Source organism: Zeus faber (genome assembly GCF_960531495.2).
Source record: "Zeus faber genome assembly, chromosome: 8".
Lineage (NCBI taxonomy): Eukaryota > Metazoa > Chordata > Actinopteri > Zeiformes > Zeidae > Zeus > Zeus faber.
In genome coordinates this window covers 23,567,946-23,586,984 of record NC_137195.1, presented here as the reverse complement: position 1 = coordinate 23,586,984, position 19,039 = coordinate 23,567,946, and the positions used below count along the sequence as shown (strand labels likewise).

General features: G+C 45.1%; 1 protein-coding gene across 1 annotated transcript; it reads left to right on the top strand.

The window, feature by feature from the left end:
• The first annotated feature begins 239 nt into the window (after positions 1–239).
• Positions 240–18,609, top strand: zhx2a (zinc fingers and homeoboxes 2a). The gene is made up of 12 exons (XM_080005133.1): positions 240–484; positions 866–1,570; positions 3,290–3,506; positions 4,741–4,985; positions 5,840–6,055; positions 6,143–6,227; positions 7,222–7,407; positions 8,897–9,306; positions 10,340–10,562; positions 11,201–11,372; positions 15,014–15,133; positions 15,825–18,609. The coding sequence occupies exons 1-11, from the start codon at positions 386–388 to the stop codon at positions 15,129–15,131; spliced, it is 2,676 nt and encodes an 891-aa protein (XP_079861259.1). The 5' UTR covers positions 240–385; the 3' UTR covers positions 15,132–15,133; positions 15,825–18,609.
• Positions 18,610–19,039: the final 430 nt, after the last annotated feature.

Below are 19,039 nucleotides of genomic sequence, written 5' to 3'. Positions count from 1 at the left end.
TTACTATCGGACCTTCACATTCCAGTGCCCTCCTTTTTCTCTCCCCAGCCAACCTTGTCGCAACAATAGGCCTCAGCCTCAGACTGTCTTGCCCCTGCAAGCTGGCTTTGTCCGTTGTGCACTAGAAACTCCTCTGTGCCTAGCCGAATTGACCCAGCCTCCCTTACCAAAAAAAAGCACTCCATTTTGGACGTCTTAAAGCATAAACCCTTCTTTTGCAGTGTTGGGCCCTACGTCAGGTGACACGCACTCTAGGCCTCTCACAGCATCCTGGGCTGGGCCATTAGCGTTCTCCAGACAGGCGCGATACGCCATCGCTTTCATTCCTGGCCAATCATAGAAGCCTTTTCAAGAAAACTGTCCACCAGAATAGAGGCAAACAGCGATGGCAAGCCGAAGGAAAGCATCCACCCCCTGTATGATCCGACCAGACCGGACCCTGGTGGAGATGGATGAGGACGAAGATGAGCTGCAGGAGGTGGAGGTACCGTGACTTGATTTAGTTTCAGCTGGTAACCAATGCCTGACTGGGCCATTCCAGGATGCTTATCATGTGCTTATTCATCAGACATTTATGCATCTTGTTTTATTAGCTCCTCCTCGGTTGATTACCACTTTATCATGGTTCGCAACAAACATCATACCCTTAGTTTAATTTTTTTTTTAATTGTTCAATTTCTTACTCATGTAAAATATGTGATGAAGTCATCGATCCGATAAATTCATTCTTGCATCAAATCTTCTACCTCAACAACCAAATGCATGAATACAATTTTGGCACAGGTGATGGATCTGCAGATGGAATGTGTAGAGAGATATTGTTCATTAACCCTTCTACAGCCGAAAACACTCTTCTCTTTCGCAGAAGACGAGCGAGAACCATGCTGAGGAAGGCGCAATGGAGATCGATCTGTCCAAGCAGGAGCAGCCGGCCGCAGACTCGGAAAACACGGACAAGCATTCTCAGCCTCCGGTGGCTCCAGACAAAGCTGTGACGGAGCCGCCGGACATCTCCAAGCCTCCGTGCCGACAGCAGGGCGGCTACGAATGCAAATACTGTCCCTTCTCCACCCAGAACCTCAACACTTTTAAAGAGCATGTAGATGCCAACCACCCCAACGTCATCCTGAACCCCCTCTACCTGTGCGCCGTCTGTAACTTCAACACAAAGAAGTTTGACTCCCTGACGGAGCACAACGAGAGGTGTCACCCAGGAGAGAGCAACTTCAAGTTTAAACGAATCAAGTTGAACAATCAGACGATTTTAGAGCAGACAATTGAGGGCTGTAGTAACAATGCGGTTATTTACAACACGTCCAACAATTCCAGGAACGGGGAGGAGCCAGGACACCTCGGCAAATCCGCCCAGGTCAAGATCGCAAAGCCCAAAACAATGTCATCAGATATTAAACGGACTGATTCTCATATGGGCAAACCAGAACTGGCAAAGAAACCCATCACAGCGGTTAATGTCAATGGGACGGTCATCATCCCAGAGACCACGCTCCTCAAAGCAGACAGCCTTTCCCACATCATGCCTTCTCTTCATCGGCCGCCAAACTACACCCAGGTAATGGCCAGAGATGCTCAAAAGCAATTTCTTACGAGTCCAAGTCAAGTCTTAAGACTTTGAGGGCCGAGTCCAAGTCAATTTTCAAGTCCTTGGTCACAAGTCTGAGTCAAGTCTCTGATGGTGCTTATAAGCACTCTATCTGCTGCATGTCAGGTGTTCTTAGACTACTACAGAACTATTTCTAAGGAATTTTACAGTATGTATGCAGTATATCATTACACACTTATCTATTCGCATATCCCAGTTGATGAGTTATTCAAATTAATGAATATATAAGGAGTGCATGGTGTGAAGCTTTAAATCATATACATTAAATGAGCTTGACTCTAGTCTGGCATTGTGAAGAGACGTGAGTGGTGTGGAATAAGTGGGAGGCCTCGGCCACCGGTGAAATACCTCTACTCTTATTGTTTTTTTCACTTACCTGGTGAGGTGCGATAATACATGGAAAAACACATTTAAGTACAGAATTGTATTGTTCCTTGTCACATCAACATACAGTATAGGCCAAGTGTGCATGAAAAAAATTATTTATTTAAAACTAAATAAAACAAAAGTAATTACAGCAATGAATCTATACAATATAATAGATTAAAATACTTATGGCAACGTAAATAGCATTTTTATTGAAAAAATATATATAAGAACAACCCAATCGAAAGATATGGAATGAAAACACAGACCAATATAACCCTTTATTATATACACAATTTACTGCGAGTCTCTACGGTGTACAAACATATGCCCAGTTTTTGTAGCACTATCTCGTTTTTGTGTTTGTTTTGCGAACTATTCTCACTGATCGGGGTCGGTTCCATCTCCTGCTCATTGTGGCCTCTGTATGCAAAAATAAATTTCAACATAGTTGTAGAAAGTCTCCAATCTCCATCTACACTTGGCCTTAGACATTTCTTTGCAGCCGTTGTACAGCAAAAAAACTGGCAAGAAGAACACAATCCAAAAGCTGCACATGGCTTGAAGCTGATTGGATTTGTCCAACAATCTCTTCTCTGATTGGTGGACTGTGGTTGGCAGAGCTCGAGCTTCTGATTTGCTAAGTGTGACATCACTCATTGTGACTATCCAATAAAATAAACAGTGCATGTGACGTCACCTGTCGGCGGCGACACACTCGATTTGAAAGATTTGTTCACGAGTCCCAAATCTCCAGGTCAAGTCTCATGTCCTATGTTGACGATCCTGAAGTCCAGTCTGACGTATAGTCTGAAGTTGTTCTGTGTCCGACTCCAGTCCCCATCTCTGGTGGCCGCTGATGGAGAGAAACTAACCCCTTACCTAAAGCGACATTAAAGGATAGGTTTGCTGTTTTTCAACCCAGGCTCGAACTGGGATATTGAATTGACAAGGTAGTTGGACCAGAAAGGTGCTGTGAGGAAAAGTGAAATGTTAGGTTGATTTTGACCTCTTTTAAGGACATGTTGTAATACCACTTCAGTCACTGGAGGCAGAGTTTTGCATAATTCAGCTTTGAGAGTGGAAAGTCCCAAATAGAACCACATTCCAGTAAAGCTCATGTTTGGCTGAAAGTCGTATTGAATCTACATGACCTTTTCATGTAAAAAATAAACACCCTAGGCTGGATGTCTTCCCACATTTCTATGCACAGGGAGAAACTTGGAAAGAGGGAGATTTATTTTCTTTCTTTTTCCATCACATTTAAAAGGCAAGCTTACCCTGTTGACTGTGTTATTCCAGGTGCCCAAGATCGCAGTGCCCCTCAACACAACAAAGTACAACCCTTCACTGGACGGCAACCTGACGCTCATATCATCCTTCAACAAGTTCCCATACCCCACCCAGGCTGAGCTGTCCTGGCTCACCGCAGCCTCCAAACACCCAGAGGAGCAAATCAAAGTCTGGTTCACCGCACAGCGGCTCAAACAGGGAATCAGCTGGTCACCCGAGGAAGTAAGTAATAATCAAAACATCAATACATATGCTCCTTTTTTGTGTACATTTCTAGAAGAATCTTTAACTGTCACGCCACACTACAACACATGCATACACACGCACGCTTTGGATGGTGGCCGGTGAAATGAGGCCTCTGCATTTGACCCATCCTGGCTTGTCCATCCTCCTGGGGGGCAGCCGGGAGCAGTGGGCAGCATTCGACGATGCGCCGGGGACCTGGTACCAAGTGTCCATCGCTGGGCAGACGATGATGTGTGCATGTTTTTAGTGGGGGTCTTTACAGATGGTAGGTGGAGGAAACCCCATGTGAGCACGGGGAGAACATGCAAACACCACTCAGAAAGGCTCCTATTTGGGAGATAACCGGCCGGAGCACGGTGCCAACAGTGCACCAGGCGGGAATTGAACCCCAGAGCTTCTTGCTGTGAGGCAGCAGTGCAATGCACTGCGTCACTGTGCCACACATGTATTCTCAACTTGTCTTGTCTGATTCCACGAATGCTGCAAACAGGTCATGGTCTAGTTTTTTGGGAAGGAGGGGAAAACAACACTTAAAACAACAGAGCAAAAATATCACTGGAATTCTTAGAGGGCCCAGAGCTTATTCTATTACAATTTTGATCTGCCATATTTAATTAGTTGTACTTTTATCACTTTCTTACCCAATGTGTGTTTATAGCAGTTTCCTGCAATACACCTCCTCATCATGCCTCACTCACGAGTTCACTGCAATAATGCTTTCTGTTTTGTTGAGAAATCAATCTATTGAATCCTTTTAAAAGGGAACGCACGTATCAGGAGTAGTACTTCTAAAGCAGGGGTGTCAAACTACGGGCCCGGGGACCACACCCGGCCTGGGAAACAATTTCATGTGTGTATAATGCATTGTTAAATCTGGTCCAGCAAGTTGTATTAAAAATAAGATGTGCAACGGTTTGTTCTTCCCTTGATGGAGAAGACAACTTGACCAGTGGCTACCAAGCTAATTTGAGTTTGAGACCCCTGTTCTGAAGATAGTGCACGTCTTAGGGCAAATCAGACCTTAAAAGTTTAATTCAGATACAATCTCTAAACTTTGAAGCAGCAATAGAGCGAAGTATTCAATAATAGAATAAATCGAGCTTGTATGTTTTGAAAAATCAAAAAGTCAAACGAAATTGAAGCACATTGTGTTAGGTACGCAAACGTATGCAACCACAACTAAATAGCCCCCAACCCCCCTCTGTAAAAGGTAGAAGAAGCCAGGAAGAAGATGTTCAACGGCACCATCTCGTCGGCCCCTCAGACTTTCACCGTGGTTGCCTCCCAGCTCAGCTCCCACTCCAGCCCCAGCAGCCTCTCCAAGCCCAGCCAACCGGCGGCCTCTCTGCTCCAGTCTCTACCTTGCCAGCTCCTGGGCCAGACCAGCCTGGTGCTGACGACTGTCGCCAATGGCTCCACGGTCACCTGCGCTCCGCTGGCACTCACCGTGGCCAACCAGGTGCGGACCCGTGTGTTGAAATCAAACCAACAAATGACAACAGTCCCGCTATGGTGCTGCTAGCAGACACACGGCATCAAGCCAGGTTTATATTTGACTGCGCACCTGTGAAAGCGTTTAATCTGCTCCCAGTCGCAGAAAGTCATGCATCTGGTCTTTCCAGACGAAGGCCATGAACGAAAACTGGGCAGTTGGAGGTATATTCACTAGTTGAGTGGTCAAACTTTCCAGCATTGATTTTCCTGATGGAGTTAGTGGTTTGGCTGTTAGTGTATCCATATGTATGTGGTACGTAGTATTAAAGTGAATGTTTTGACATGCTGGGTCGCCCCTATTTGGATGTCAAGCAGGCGTCGGTGTGGAGGACTCTTCTCAAGCACAGAGGCGGTTGAGAAGCCCGTTCCCATTTAGACACATCAACTATAAACTACAAGGACAGAGAAATGGAACCTTCACCTACAGGTTGTTAGTTTAAGATCTGGTAACCTTGGAAAAGCTAGATGGGTAATTCCTTACTTCCAAGATAAAGTAAACAAAGTGTGTAAAATATAAGTACTGCTTTGCTTAGCAGTTGCAAGATTTAAGATCATGCCAAATATCATCTGAGTCAGACCAACTGTCGCCAAACAAGTGTGTTGGTGCTGTTTAGAAATGTGCATTTTTAAATTGCGAGCAGTCTTGATGTCTAATTCATAATTGTCCCGGTTGATGTTTTTTTTTTGTTTTTTTTGTTTTTTTTCCTGAAATTAAATCTTCCAAATATTTTTCCTTTTCAAATGGAAGCCACGAGAGAGAGGAAAAAAAAAAAAGTCACATCTTCCAATCTTAAGGAAATTAATGTCATTCAACACCAGGTGGCGCAGTCCCTCAAACGCCCCCTGCCGTCGCCTCTAGTCGCCACGGAGACCAAACGACCCTCCATCATTCAAACCATCCAGGCACCAGCGGCCACCACCAAGATGGCGTCGCCCAAACTGCTCAGCTTTACCATGGACACCAACAAGACGGGCGAGCAACTGTCGGTGCTGAGGAGCAGCTACACCCAGTGTCCGTTCCCTGAGGAGGAGGAGGTCTGTGTACAAAGGTTAACATGTAAATTGCCTTACATTGGGTCATTATTTTTTCTAATGCATATCGTATGTATTTGCATGTTGCAGATCTATAGGCTGATCGAGACCACCGGCCTGTCCAGAGGAGAAATCAAGAAGTGGTTCAGCGAACAGAGGCTCCTCAACATCAAAGGTGCTCAAACTTGTTTTACGGCCGCTGCCCGGGCGTCGCTCTCCTTGTCCCCGGGCAGAAAACACATAGGCTTTCTTTTTAAAGGAAGTTTTGTTGCGCTCACCAAAACCAGCACTTCATATGTAATTGAAATGAGGACAATTTCCGTTTTGCTTTGTTTGAACCGAACGCGAGTTTATCTCGACCCTGGTCCAAAAAGCGAAAACATTCAGTTTTTTCCTCTTTGGTGTGAAAGGCAGGCCACGCCACCAACCAGGGAAACAGCACATAGAAGAGCACATACTTAACGCAAATGCATGTCATGGCTGTTTCTTATAAATGCCAGCAAAATACAATATCAAATGGGGTTTTTATTTTATTTTTTTAACAAAATAAGCTTGCTGATTACCACTTTAAAATACAGGTGCTAAATTAACGACCAGCTCTCTGACCAGTCTGTATTACCACGGCGTCTCAGTTTCATTTCATTTCATTTTATCCAAAGTGACTTACAATTGTTCAAACACCGACGGACGCAGCCATCAGGAGCAATTAGGGGTTAAGTGTCTTGCTCAAGGACACTACAGCATGCTAGCAGGAGGAGGCTGTGTCAAGCATCTCATCATGCATCACCCTTTATACACTATATATACTTTATATACACTATATATATATATATATATATATATATATATATATATATATATATACACTATATGCACTATATAAAGTATATACAGTGTAAACATCTCATCACCGTTTTCAGTCTCGCTTTCGTTCCTGCAGTCTATCAGTATTCACTACACTAGCGTTCACGATGGCCACGCCCCCTTACCGTGAAATAACACGGGTCCTCACTTATCGACCAATTCGCTAAACGACCTGGTTGTAGGTGTAAGTAAGGAGTACCTGTAGTACAGATTTTTCATTAGCCTAAACAAATGTCAGGTAATTGATTGTAAGGGACAATTTATTTTAAAATAAAAAATAATCCCTAACTCCCTGAAACTCTTAGGTGTTCCCCCACCACCGGTATTGGTGAAAGCAGAGGTGACACCAGCGTCTAAAGAGGGTCCGGTGAAGAGGGCGGTGCCAAGCCAGTTTCCTCTGCTGGAGAGAGTGAAGGGGAAGTCGTCCGACCAGCTGAAGGCTCTGGAGGAGAGCTTCCAGAAGAGCGGCTCCCCAACTGAGGCAGAGCTAGGTAAACCACCGGTGCATGAAAACTGCAATAAAAGAAAAGACACCTCCTTCTCTCGGTTCAGTGTGCTCACAAAGCAGTCGCCAGTGGTACGTTGCATGAAGATGCTCAAATTTGAATGGGACACGATATGCTGTCACTGCGGTTGTGTGGTATCTGCCACAGAGGTGTCTAATTGGCGCTCAAAAATATTTCTTTTTTTCTTGCACATGGACTTTTCTCATTGCAGCTGTGAACTTTGTATCTATCGGGCTGTGAATCCGTCTCGGGGGTGTCTGCATGACGAGATTAGGAGCTAATGTTCAGCCTGGTTTCCTATCGGAGGAAGAAGACATTTGCTGCATCCAAAATGGCCTACCACTATACTATTTAGTATGGCATGCTAGTATGTGAGCGTAAACCTAAACTACAGTGTGCATCAAATAGTGTGTGAGAAATACCAGCCTGACATACTACACACTATCAGAGGATGATTTGCTTTATTTTGGTAGTCCATCGTGGCCAAAGATGACGTCCACTGCTTGTGAGTCCGTTAATGACTGCAGAGTCCGATGCAGGATGCACACTGTCTGCCACAGACAGGACATGTGAAGGCCTCGTGCCGTCATGGACATCTTTCTTCTCTGCCGTTTTGCCAGGTGATGTTCATGAAGCTCCACTAAGGAGTAGTAGATACCAGCGCTTGAAATAATTTAGAGTGAGGATGCTGCTTCTTCCTTTACCGCCTCTTCGCTGTGGGGAAGTTCGCTCTGATGACAAGGAAACGATCCAAGACCCACAGCACCTCCCCACAACCGCAGCAGGCTGCCAGAGCTCCGGTCTGTTGGAAGACCGCCTATGGTACGCCTGCCAACACTTGCTTTCCTCTCAGGGTGTGCTCCCCGAGCCTTTGTCTTCCTGGACTTACCCACAAGGCAGCGGGGACAGTGGTTGGCAAACGCCAGGGCGTGTCCACGTTGTGCTGGCCTGCACATCGCACCTGTGGGGACCACTGCAGCTCTGAGGTCCTCTGCCGAGGTAGCTTGGGCCCGCAAGGATGCCCAGTTACCGTGTGTGGCCACCAGGAGGCTTGGCAGGACTCTTGGTGGAGGAAAGGCTGTGTACTGGCAGGGGAAGGCTGCTTCTCGGTTCATCACAAGGGCTAGCCAGGGGACGACAGTACACATTTGTAGTATGCAGTATCCACAGCAGCATCTGTTTCCAATATGGTTCACCGGTTCCTGGGGGGAAAACAAACTTCCTTGCTTGACTTAATTAAATCAATCCTTTCAAAGTTTTGTTTTTTATAGCAATATCAGACTTCAACTGGCTGAGATGTGACCAAGTAATACAAAGTACCTTTGGTACAACTTTTATTGTTCACATGTAGGCAAATAGGAGATCATAACATAATAGATTAAACAGTCTGCGAAGCAATAAAAAGAATGGAGAAAAATAAAATGTGTTATACTCAAGTGGATGGAATTTTGTTCCTGACCTTGTCCCGCTGCAGACCAGCTGGCCCAGGAGACCAGGCTCTCCAAGATGGAGGTGGACTGCTGGTTCTCCGAGCGTAGGGCCCTGAGGGACAACATGGAAAAGGCCCTGCTCACCGTGGCCCCCAGGAGCGGTGAGGAGCGGCCTGAGCGCCTGGGCCGGCTGCTGCTCCTCAATGGAGCCTCCAACCACCAGCACTCCTCCTCCTCCTCCTCCTCCTCCCCACACCCACCCGTCCTCTCCTCGTCCTCCCCTCCCCCCACCCGGCCAGCGGCCTCCTCCCCCCACCCGCCCATCCTCTCGGCCTCCATCTCTCCGCCCCTCTTCACATCATCCTCCTCTTCCTCCTCGCCCCGGCCCCCCGTCCTCTCGGCCTCCACCAGCCCGGCCCCCATCGCCAGCCGCTCGCTCACACTGCTGCGAGAGGTAGGAGTTTTTTGCCCACGACAATGAGACAATTTCATTACACTCAGAACATTTGTCAGTCTTTGTCGAGTCGGGCATAAGTCACAGTCATTGTTCATTGTCCGGACTAAAACACAAACTAATGCAAAGTTTGTTAAAGAATTTAGTGGCCAATTCCTATTCAGATGGGCCAGCCTTTCCATGCACTTATTTATTCGCTTTTTGTTTTTGTTTTCCCCAGCTTTTTAAAACTGATTGTGTTTATTATCAACAAAGACTGGATGTCTTGAATGTCTTGGCACCATATAAACTACAGTTATTATGATTGATATTAATAACAGTAAATGCAGCGTCATTACATTCTGCAAAGGACATCATTTAGATTTCTGTATGTAAGTTTATCTTTGGCAACTCCTTAGGCCACACTTCATTTCAATACTTTCATTCTCCAAGTCCTTTCAATGACTCAAACTACAATGACAGGGTCAGTTACTGGTTCACACGTTCTCTAATTATGTGAGATATTTGCTTACATAAAACAGCAAAAAAACAGCAGGCTGCCGGAGCTCCGGTTAATCGCCAATTAAAAGGTGTCAGGAGGGGAAACTGGGACAGGAGATTAAAATTGAAGGATCAGGAGACATTGTGTTGTGAATTAGGGTTGTAAAAATTATATTGATTTTTCCGGTAAAAAATTGACATTCCAACCAAAGGTGACTGATGGTACTCACACAGATCCTTGCTTCATTATAAAGTGCACCAGAGCATTACATTTCACTTTTTACTGGGGGGGGGGAACCTTTGTACAGTGTTAAAAAAAACCTGTCGTAATTGAAAAATGGAATTCCGTACTCTCAAAATCACAATGCTAAAAAATGACTCTATATGCTGTATATAGTAGTCATTTTTAGCATATTTTTATATGATTTTATATGTATGTTTTTATATATCAGAATCCCATTGGAAATACTTGTTTACAAGTGTTTTGTTCTCATATTCATGTTGTGTGTTGCGTCTTTAAAATGAGTGTTAAGTCTAAAACGTGCCATGGCAGGTGTTCTGTCGGACCCAGTGGCCGTCTCCTGAGGAGTACAGCCAGCTGGAGGTCCAGACGGGGCTGGGACGCACCGACATCGTCCGCTGGTTCAAAGACCACCGCTCGGCATTGAAGAGCAGGGAAACCCTGGACTGGATGGAAGGATTCCAGCAGCAGGAACAGAACGGGAACACCGAAGAAAAAAAAAAACCTGTCCCCCAAGAAGCCAAGATCCTTAAAGGTAGGTTAGTCAACCTGCAGTACCTGTGGAAGGCAGGGAACTTGGCTTTCTCAATCCAACACTTTCTTATTTCCTTTTTTAGACGCAACAAATAAAACATCCATAGAAAAGTGCTTTCTAAGTTAGTGTTTCTCAAACGGGGGTTCCTCGTACCCCTAGAGGAACTGCAGGGGCTACACAAAAATGTTACTTAAAGTTACTTTTTTGGTATGTATTGTTAAATAAAATGTTAAAAAGTTCCCATGTTAATGAAATACTATTTATAATACCTTTGGAACACACGACACTTCATAAGAAAAGATGTGAGTGTTGCAACAATCTGCAGCTAAGTTGTAAATGTTAGGTTTATACTTAAAGTTCAAGCTTCACAACATAATGACTCAGAATAGAGCTTCAATACTGTAAATCAAAAAATTATTCACCAAAATCCTTAATTGAATATTTTAATACTACAAATTAGTGTGAACTGACGAATGAACGCCCTCAAAGTACTTCACACCAAACAAAATTACATATTTCAGTATTTGCAACTGCGTTTATCTAAAAGTGAAAATTGGTGCATGTACATAATCCAGAGTACTAACATCATTCTGTGTCAGTCAGTCATCATTCAAATGGTCTCGTGTTCTCTGGTGAAGCTCAGGGTGCTGAAGAAAAGGCCGGTCAGAGCCAGGCGTCGGCGGCAGACTGCTCCAAGCTGAGCAACCAGGACCTGGTCCAGTGGTTCACCAACAGACTCAGCCACAGCGTCACGGACCTGAGCAGGACGCGGCCGGATCCAACTGCCACCAACGCTCCCGACAAGGAAAGGTGGGTGGAGCGGTTTGTGCTAAAGTAATAACCTACCGTAATAAGCTAGTTAGTACATAGTAATCCGTCATATTTGTAATTTATGCCCTTGTGGGAGTCTCTGCCCATAGGTACGGGTGTAGGGAGGGAGTCCTTTTTGTCATGATGCGCCAACATGGCGAGAGTTTTATTATATAGATAAACAAGAAGCTCTCAGGTCAGAAGTATAAATAATAATACTACTACTACTACTAATAATAATAATAATAATAATAATAAATAGTAATTTTGGTTTGGGGCGCAGGAGGAATGGCGTTCTGCTATGGCCCCTAGTCGGCTGACGAGCCCATGCGCTGTTTCCCTCTGCAAGACAGACAAACATTAAGAAATCTCCATGCCTGGAGTGGGACCAATCAGCGCCGGGAACCGTGCTGTCGTCTGCAGCCGGTGCTTGACCACGCCCCTTGGTTCGCCACATACCCCCACCGCCCGACTTAGGCCGGGAATCCGTCCAGCTGACAAACATCCTATAGTAGCCGGCCAGCCCCAAGAGCTGCTTCACCTCCTTCTTGGTCTTGGGTCTTGGCGTGTTTGCAACCACTATGGTTTTATCAAGCTGGGGTCTGACCAGGCCTCCACCCAAGTGGTACCCCAGATTACGTACTTCCCTCCGTCCCACAAAACACTTCTTTGGGATGGCGGTGAGCCCAGCCCGCCTCAGGGACTCAAGCACTGCACCCACTTGCTGCATATGCCGCTTCCAGGTGTCGCTGTGAATGATTACGTCGTCTAGGTAGGCCGCGGCGTATGCTAAATGCGGACGCAGGACGCAGTCCATGAGTCTCTGAAAGGTGGCTGGGGCACCGAAAGGAAGTGGTTTAAGCTAAACGGAGTGGCCAACGCCAATTTTTCTTTGGACTCCTGAGACAAGAGAATCTGCCATTAGCCCTTGGTTAAATCCAGTGTCGTGAAAACACAAGCCGCACCTACCGGGTCGAGAAGGTCATTGACATGGGGCATCGGATAGGCGTCGAACTTGACACCGTTTTCACCTTTCGGTAGTCTATGCAGAACCGGGCCGACCCGTCTGGCTTACCGACCAGCACAATGGGACTAGACCAGTCACTCGTGGACTCCTCTATTACGCCCATGTCCAGCATGGCCTCTCATTCCGCCTGCACGATCTTGCGTTTGTGTTCGGACAGGCTATACAGCCGAGAGCGCACCTTCACCCCCAGGGTCGTCTCTACATGGTGGTGTATGAGGGACGTGAGGCCTGGCAGGGAGGAGAAAACATCAGAGAAGCGACGCTGAAGTGCAGCTACGTCCGCCCTCTCGGACGGAGAGAGATGGTCACTTAACAGGGCCGCGGTATGATCGGCCGCTTTTTGAACCTCCGGCCCCAACTCATCCGGCTCAATGACTGGCGTGACCAGAGCCACGGACGCCCCCTCCCTCTATTCTTTTAAGAGGTTTAGGTGATAAATCTGTGTCGCCCCCTGCCTGGCAGACCGTTCAACCTCATAATCGACCTCGCCAACCTGCCGTGTGACCACAAAAGGCTCTTGCCACGTCGCGAGCATTTTAGAGCTGGACGTAGGGAGCAACACTAACACCTTGACACCCGGTGCAAATTTTCTGAGCCGAGCCCCCGGGTCATATAAGAGGTGCTGACGTGGTAGAGGAGAGGTAGTCCCGCTCCTCCTCCAGGTCCGCCAGGCGTTTCTGCAGCCAGCGGATCGGCTCCTCGGGCGCCTTTCACTCAGCGCCCTGCCCCTCCTGGGTTCCTGTGCAGGTGCCACTTGTGGGAGTCTCTGCCCACATTTAAAGGTTTAGGGAGGGAGGAGTCCTTTTTGCCATGATGCGCCAACATGGCGAGAATTTTATTATATAGAGCAACGAGGAGCTCTCAGGTCAGAAGTATATATAAAAAAAAAATAATAATAATAATGGTTTCGGGCACAGGAGGAATGGCGTTCCACTCTGGCTCCTGGTCGGCTGACGAGCCCGTGCGCCGATTCCCTCTGCAAGACAGACAAACATTAAGAAATCTCCATGCCTCGAGTCAGACCAATCAGCACTGCGTAGGCCCTGATTCGGCCGATTCGAGGCAGTTTGGCGGCCGCGGGAAAGACAACCGTGCTGTCGTCTGCAGCTGGTGCTTGACCACGCCCCTTGGTCCGCCACAGCCTTATATCATTTCTCCTGTGCATCATATCACATTTTGTATGTTCTGTTTGTTTTTATATATCTGTGTATATATTTGTTTTGTTTTGTTTGTTATTAAATGTTTTATTTTTTGATGCTATTTGTATATATTTGACAATTTTGAATAGTATTTTTGTTTTCTATTTTATTATAATTGTTATTTTCTGGGGGGTTTCGGACTGACAGCTTTTTTTATGTTTAAGATCTGTAATGAAATACACCAAACATCAACAGAACAAATTCCTAGTGTATACACATTTTGATTACTATTTCCGCTCATTAACATGTTGCTCGGGATTGTGAGGTCCCCACATAATGCAGATTTGAAATGAACCAACAGTGATTGTGTGAATGTTTTGCATTTTGGTGTAGAAAAGTTTACCCAAATCAGTCTCAGGTCGTACTGTACTAACATTACATAACTCTAGTTTATTTTCATCAGTTTTTCAGAAGTCTTGGATCATATCTTCTCATCATTAATTTAGACACATTAAGAAATGTGTTCCATCATATGACGTCTGAAATGTCTACATTCATGTGAATATTACTCCCCTGAAAAACCTGCTTGAACTTCATATTCTAGAACCGCTGCAGATGAGCTCAAAGCAGAAAAGAAAAAGACTGACTCACGTTTTGTATGACAAGTGAAATTATCATGCTCAAGTGGCTCAAAGTTGAACTCAGTCATGGCCGTTGTTGGATGTCACTGTGCAGTCTGTGATTCATACAGCAGCCTTGTCCGACAGACACTAGCAGGGACCTTCCAATTATAATATAAAAATAAATATCTCATTGGATTTCATATGGATTCCTTTGGTATTATAACTTGTGAGCATTGCAATTCAAAATCACGTTTTGACAGAGCACTTCACTATTACAGGTCGGGCCGTTTAAAAGTCATACGGTTATATAAAAAGGTTTTAACATCGGGTTTTCATGTGACTTAAATATTCAAATATTTCAAGGCGACATCCAAAACCATTTTCCCAATTTGCTCTCATTTCATTATAGGCGAAGACCAAAAAAAAAAATTTTTAATTATGTACAAAGAATTAAATGAAACAAAAATGGATCACTTGTCAGTGTACATTTCAATCCTGAAATGAAATAGCTTAGATTAGAGGATCTAATGGATGTCATACTGCTCAAGATATTTGAATTTTCACTGCAGCTAAGGTCCTACATTTCAGTTTAAGTGGCATTTAAAAGTATTTTGCCTGCAGACACTGTATTTAAAGAAAGCCATATCATTTTCTCTTCCACTCCTGAACTGTAAAACACTCGAGTAGTTTTCGACATCCAGCATCTGAAGATCAGTTCGAGCACCTTCGCTAAAACACAAAATCCCGCTGTTTTTTCTTTTTTCTTTTTTTTACCGCCCGCCCCTCAAAGAAAAACGTTCTCCTTTAGTTTGTCCTTGATATAGCGCTGACCTGTGTCCGCGTCCCGACCAGGTGGGTGAAGGTGATGGTGGCGGTGGGAGAGGGCAGCGACGGCGGAGTGGAGAGACCGAAGCTGGCGTCCGACACAGAAATCCTGTCCCTGGAGCATCCTGGGAGGGTCACTGGCTGACGGTAGGTCCAAAACCTGCCTGACTCTAGGTAACACTGTTTAGCTCAGCTAAGACACCTGATCTGAAACCTCGACGCTGAGAAATGGCCGTTCTGTTAGCAATGTGATTTAATATGAACCAAAACAACAAGGTTTATTACTGAATAGGGTTGTACCTTTGGAAGAATACATCCAAGTCCAAGTCCCCCTGAGGTACTGAGAGGGGATCAACTAGCCTAGCTCCTGTGAAATTAGGGACATCCACCTTCCAGCACCTCAAAAGTTGAGTTATTTAAGGGATACCGTAGATCAAGATAAACATAGAAACAAGATCTTCAGCAGCCTCACCCTCAACTTTTTTTTTAAAGCATAATGCACCATTTCTCCATCTGTGATGATTCACTGTGAACCAGCACTTCAGATTAGTTAATGACTAACACCTAGTGCCAGAACATCACAATCAATAAAACTGGCAGTTTGCAAGATAGTCAGTAGACAAAAAGTGAATTTCCACTATGTTGTATCACCTTAATACAGTACTGCTTTCTCATGTTGCTGAATATTGGACCCAGACTCATTAAACATAATACCACCACTTTAAAAGAAAAACAATGACCCCATTTTTTTTGTCTCCGCTTTGAACTGCTTGATATGATGAAGCCAAATGTGTACATATATATTTTTTTCCAATTGTTTTATTTGAATCTGTTTCAGAAGGAATCCTTTGGTTGTTCGCAATGGGCAAAAGCAGAACTCAAGATTTTCGCCTTCTTGCCTGTGGTGACGATGCAAAGCGCTGTGGGAGTGGAAGTTCCACCTGTGATGTGTGGGGCTGAGACAGAAGAGTGCCAAAGCTGGACTTGATGCATTGTTCTTACTATTACTACTAATACTTACTGCTACTACTATTACAACTACTACACTTTTTTTAACAGCCCTTGTAAATATTTTTCTGTATTGCAACAAAACAAGGCTTTGTACAGTTTTGCTGTGAGGGAAGATTTTGTTACTTTTTTTTTTTGTTGTTTTTTTGTTTTTCCAAGAAATATCTTTTGATTAGTGCCCCCTGAATGAAGAATGTGTTTCTAAATCAAAGAAGCCGCAATGCTTCAACAACAACCAACAACTCAAAGAGCAGGCTGCTAATCAGCCACGGTCCTTCATGGCACTTAGGTTTATACCGATCAGCCACAACATTAAAACCACTGACAAGTGATGTGAATAACATTGCTCATCTTGTCACAATGGCACCTGTCAAGGGGTAGGATCTGTAGGATGTAAGGAGCTGAGCGACATCGACAAGGGCCAAGTTGTGATGGCTAGACGACTCAGAGCAACTCCAAAGCTGCAGGTATTGTGGAGTGTTTGCGGTATGCAGGGGTTAGTACCTAGCAAAAGTGGTCCAAGGAAGGACAACTGGTGAACCAGCTACAGGGTCATGGGCGCCCAAGGCTCATTGATGAGAGTGGGAAGCGAAATCTAGCCCGTCTGGTCCGATCCCACAGAAGAGCTACTGCAGCACAAATTGCTGAAACGGTTAATGCTGCTATGATAGAAAGGTGTCAGAACACACTGCATCACAAATTGCTGCGTAGCCGCAGCGTGTCCGTGCTGACCCGTCCACCGCCTTAAGCGCCTACACTGGGCATGTGAGCATCAGAACTGGACCATGGAGCAATGGAAGAAGATGGCCTGGTCTGATGAATCACGTTTTGTTCTACATCATGTGGATGGTCGGGTGCGTGTGAGTCATTTACCTGGGGAAGAGACGGCACCAGCTTGCACTATGGGAAGAAGTCAAGGCGGCAGAGGCAGTGTGATGCTCTGGGCAATGTTCTGCTGGGTCCTGGGAACCTTGGGTCCTGGCATTCATGTAGGTGTTACTTTGGCACGTAGCACCTACCTAAACATTGTTGCAGACCAAGTACACCCCTTCAAGGTAACGGTATTCCCTGGTGGCAGTGGCTTATTTCAGCAGGATAATGCGCCCTGCCACACTGCAAAAATTCTTCAGGAATGGTTTGAGGAACATGACAAAGAGTTCAAGGTAATGACTTGGCTTCAAATATTTCCCAGATCTCAATCTGATGGAGCATCTGTGGGATGTGCTGGAACAACAGGACACACCTGCAGAGGTCTTGTGGAGTCCATGCCTCGACGGGTCAGAGCTATTTGTGCGGAACGAGGGCGACCTACACAATATTAGGCAGGTGGTTTTAATGTCGTGGCTGATCGATGTATATATCCCTGGTAGCGGCAGATTTCACAAGGACCTGGAACGGTTCAGCGTAGCCCTCACATCGCGGATCCTCGACTCAGTCCGGTGGCTTGACCGCCGAGGGGAAAGTAAAAGACCTGAAGGTTGAGGCGCAGTGTGAATGTGGCCCCTCACTGCCGGCAACACCCAAGCAGAGCGGAAATGGAAAGACGGACACAGACCATAGATGTCAGTTATTAATGAGGCAAATGAATGAATGCACTGTACATGTAAACCTTTCCTTTTACTTCCTAGGGTATCTTTACAATTGGCTGCTGCTGCTTTCTCGCATCAGTCCTGGTGTTTGTTCAACTTCCATTGTTTTTCTTTCTTTTTTTTTTTTTTTTTTTTCCCTTCTATCTTTTCTGATATATAGAAATTGTAAGGAGAACAGAGAAGAATGTCTGTCTCGCACCATGCTGCCTTTTCTGCTCTCTGCTTTCTGACGTTCTGCCGCCGGCTCTTGCGTAGACATAATACTCTCACTGCCTCGCGCTCCGTGGGGGTGAAAATAGAATGGTTTAAAAAAAAAAAAAAAAGATAATCTGAAATTGTAAATCCAAAGCGTTCTCGGCTGAAGGTGCCAGGCAGTCTGTGGTGAGAATGTACGACGTGGTCAACAAGTTCTTTGGTGTTTCAAATGTACTTTCTATTTTTCTTTCTTTTTTTTTTTCCTATCAATTGTGATCTGTGCATACTCCACCTGTTCTGTTTCTGGCTTTTAAAACGCTCCTTCCATTAAATGCAGGGTGGCGTACAATCAGTATTTAAAAAGCCCCGAAATTCATCATTTCATGGTTTTGACGGTTTACAGTGACCAAGCATACAGTTCCTAAATTAACAGATTACAGCTATAGAGATCAAGTAAGTTACTTTTGTATTTTGGACTTTGCAATCCCTCTCAGAATTTGATTTGATGGGAAAAGTATTGCACAGAACTTTTCGTTGCACCGAACCCAGCATGTATTTTTTTCATTTCTTTGATCAAAAAAGCGTTAATTTCCAAAGAAAAGGGACCTCTGGAACCGACGGAATCGACCCTTCGCCCTGCTTTGGAACTCTGGTTGAACCGGCCGTACACTGGCTGAATGTCCGTCGCTGCTACTTTAAAGTTTCCTGTTCAAAACAAAAACAAAGTGTCTGGGATACTATAACCCTTCAGTTGGCTGCTGTGGAATACCGCTTGTGTTATTTTCATTTTCTACATCAAGTCTGCTGTAGCTCAATAAATACACAACCAACTGAAAACCATGAGTCCGTCACTGAGCCATGTTTTGTTCTACTAGTGTCATTGTATTAAACATCAAACAGGACATTTAAAATATTAATTTATATATGAACATACTGATTTTAAGTGACATTTAAAATGTTTGACACCTAATATTCTGTGAACGGTTTTGCACCAGTGACTCTCTAGGTCAGTGCTATATTAACTGCGTCGTCCCTGCTGAAATCTAGCACGTCTGGTCCGATCCTGAAGAGCTACTGTAGCACAAATTGCTGAAAAAGTTCATGCTGCTATGATAGAAAGGTGTCAGAACACACAGAGCATCACAGCTTGCTGCGTATGGGGCTGTGTAGCTGCAGACCGGTCAGAGCGCCCATGCTGATCCCTGTCCACCACCGAAAGCACCTACAATGGGCACGTGAAGGTCAGAACTGGACCATGGAG

Bases quoted from the DNA above. Each gene is read 5' to 3' on its own strand.
- zhx2a (XM_080005133.1), top strand. From the start codon at position 386: ATGGCAAGCCGAAGGAAAGCATCCACCCCCTGTATGATCCGACCAGAC. The intron at 3,507-4,740 runs GTAATAATCAAA...TGTAAAAGGTAG, and splicing joins CTGGTCACCCGAGGAAGTAA to AAGAAGCCAGGAAGAAGATG. The intron at 6,228-7,221 runs GTGCTCAAACTT...TGAAACTCTTAG, and splicing joins GAGGCTCCTCAACATCAAAG to GTGTTCCCCCACCACCGGTA.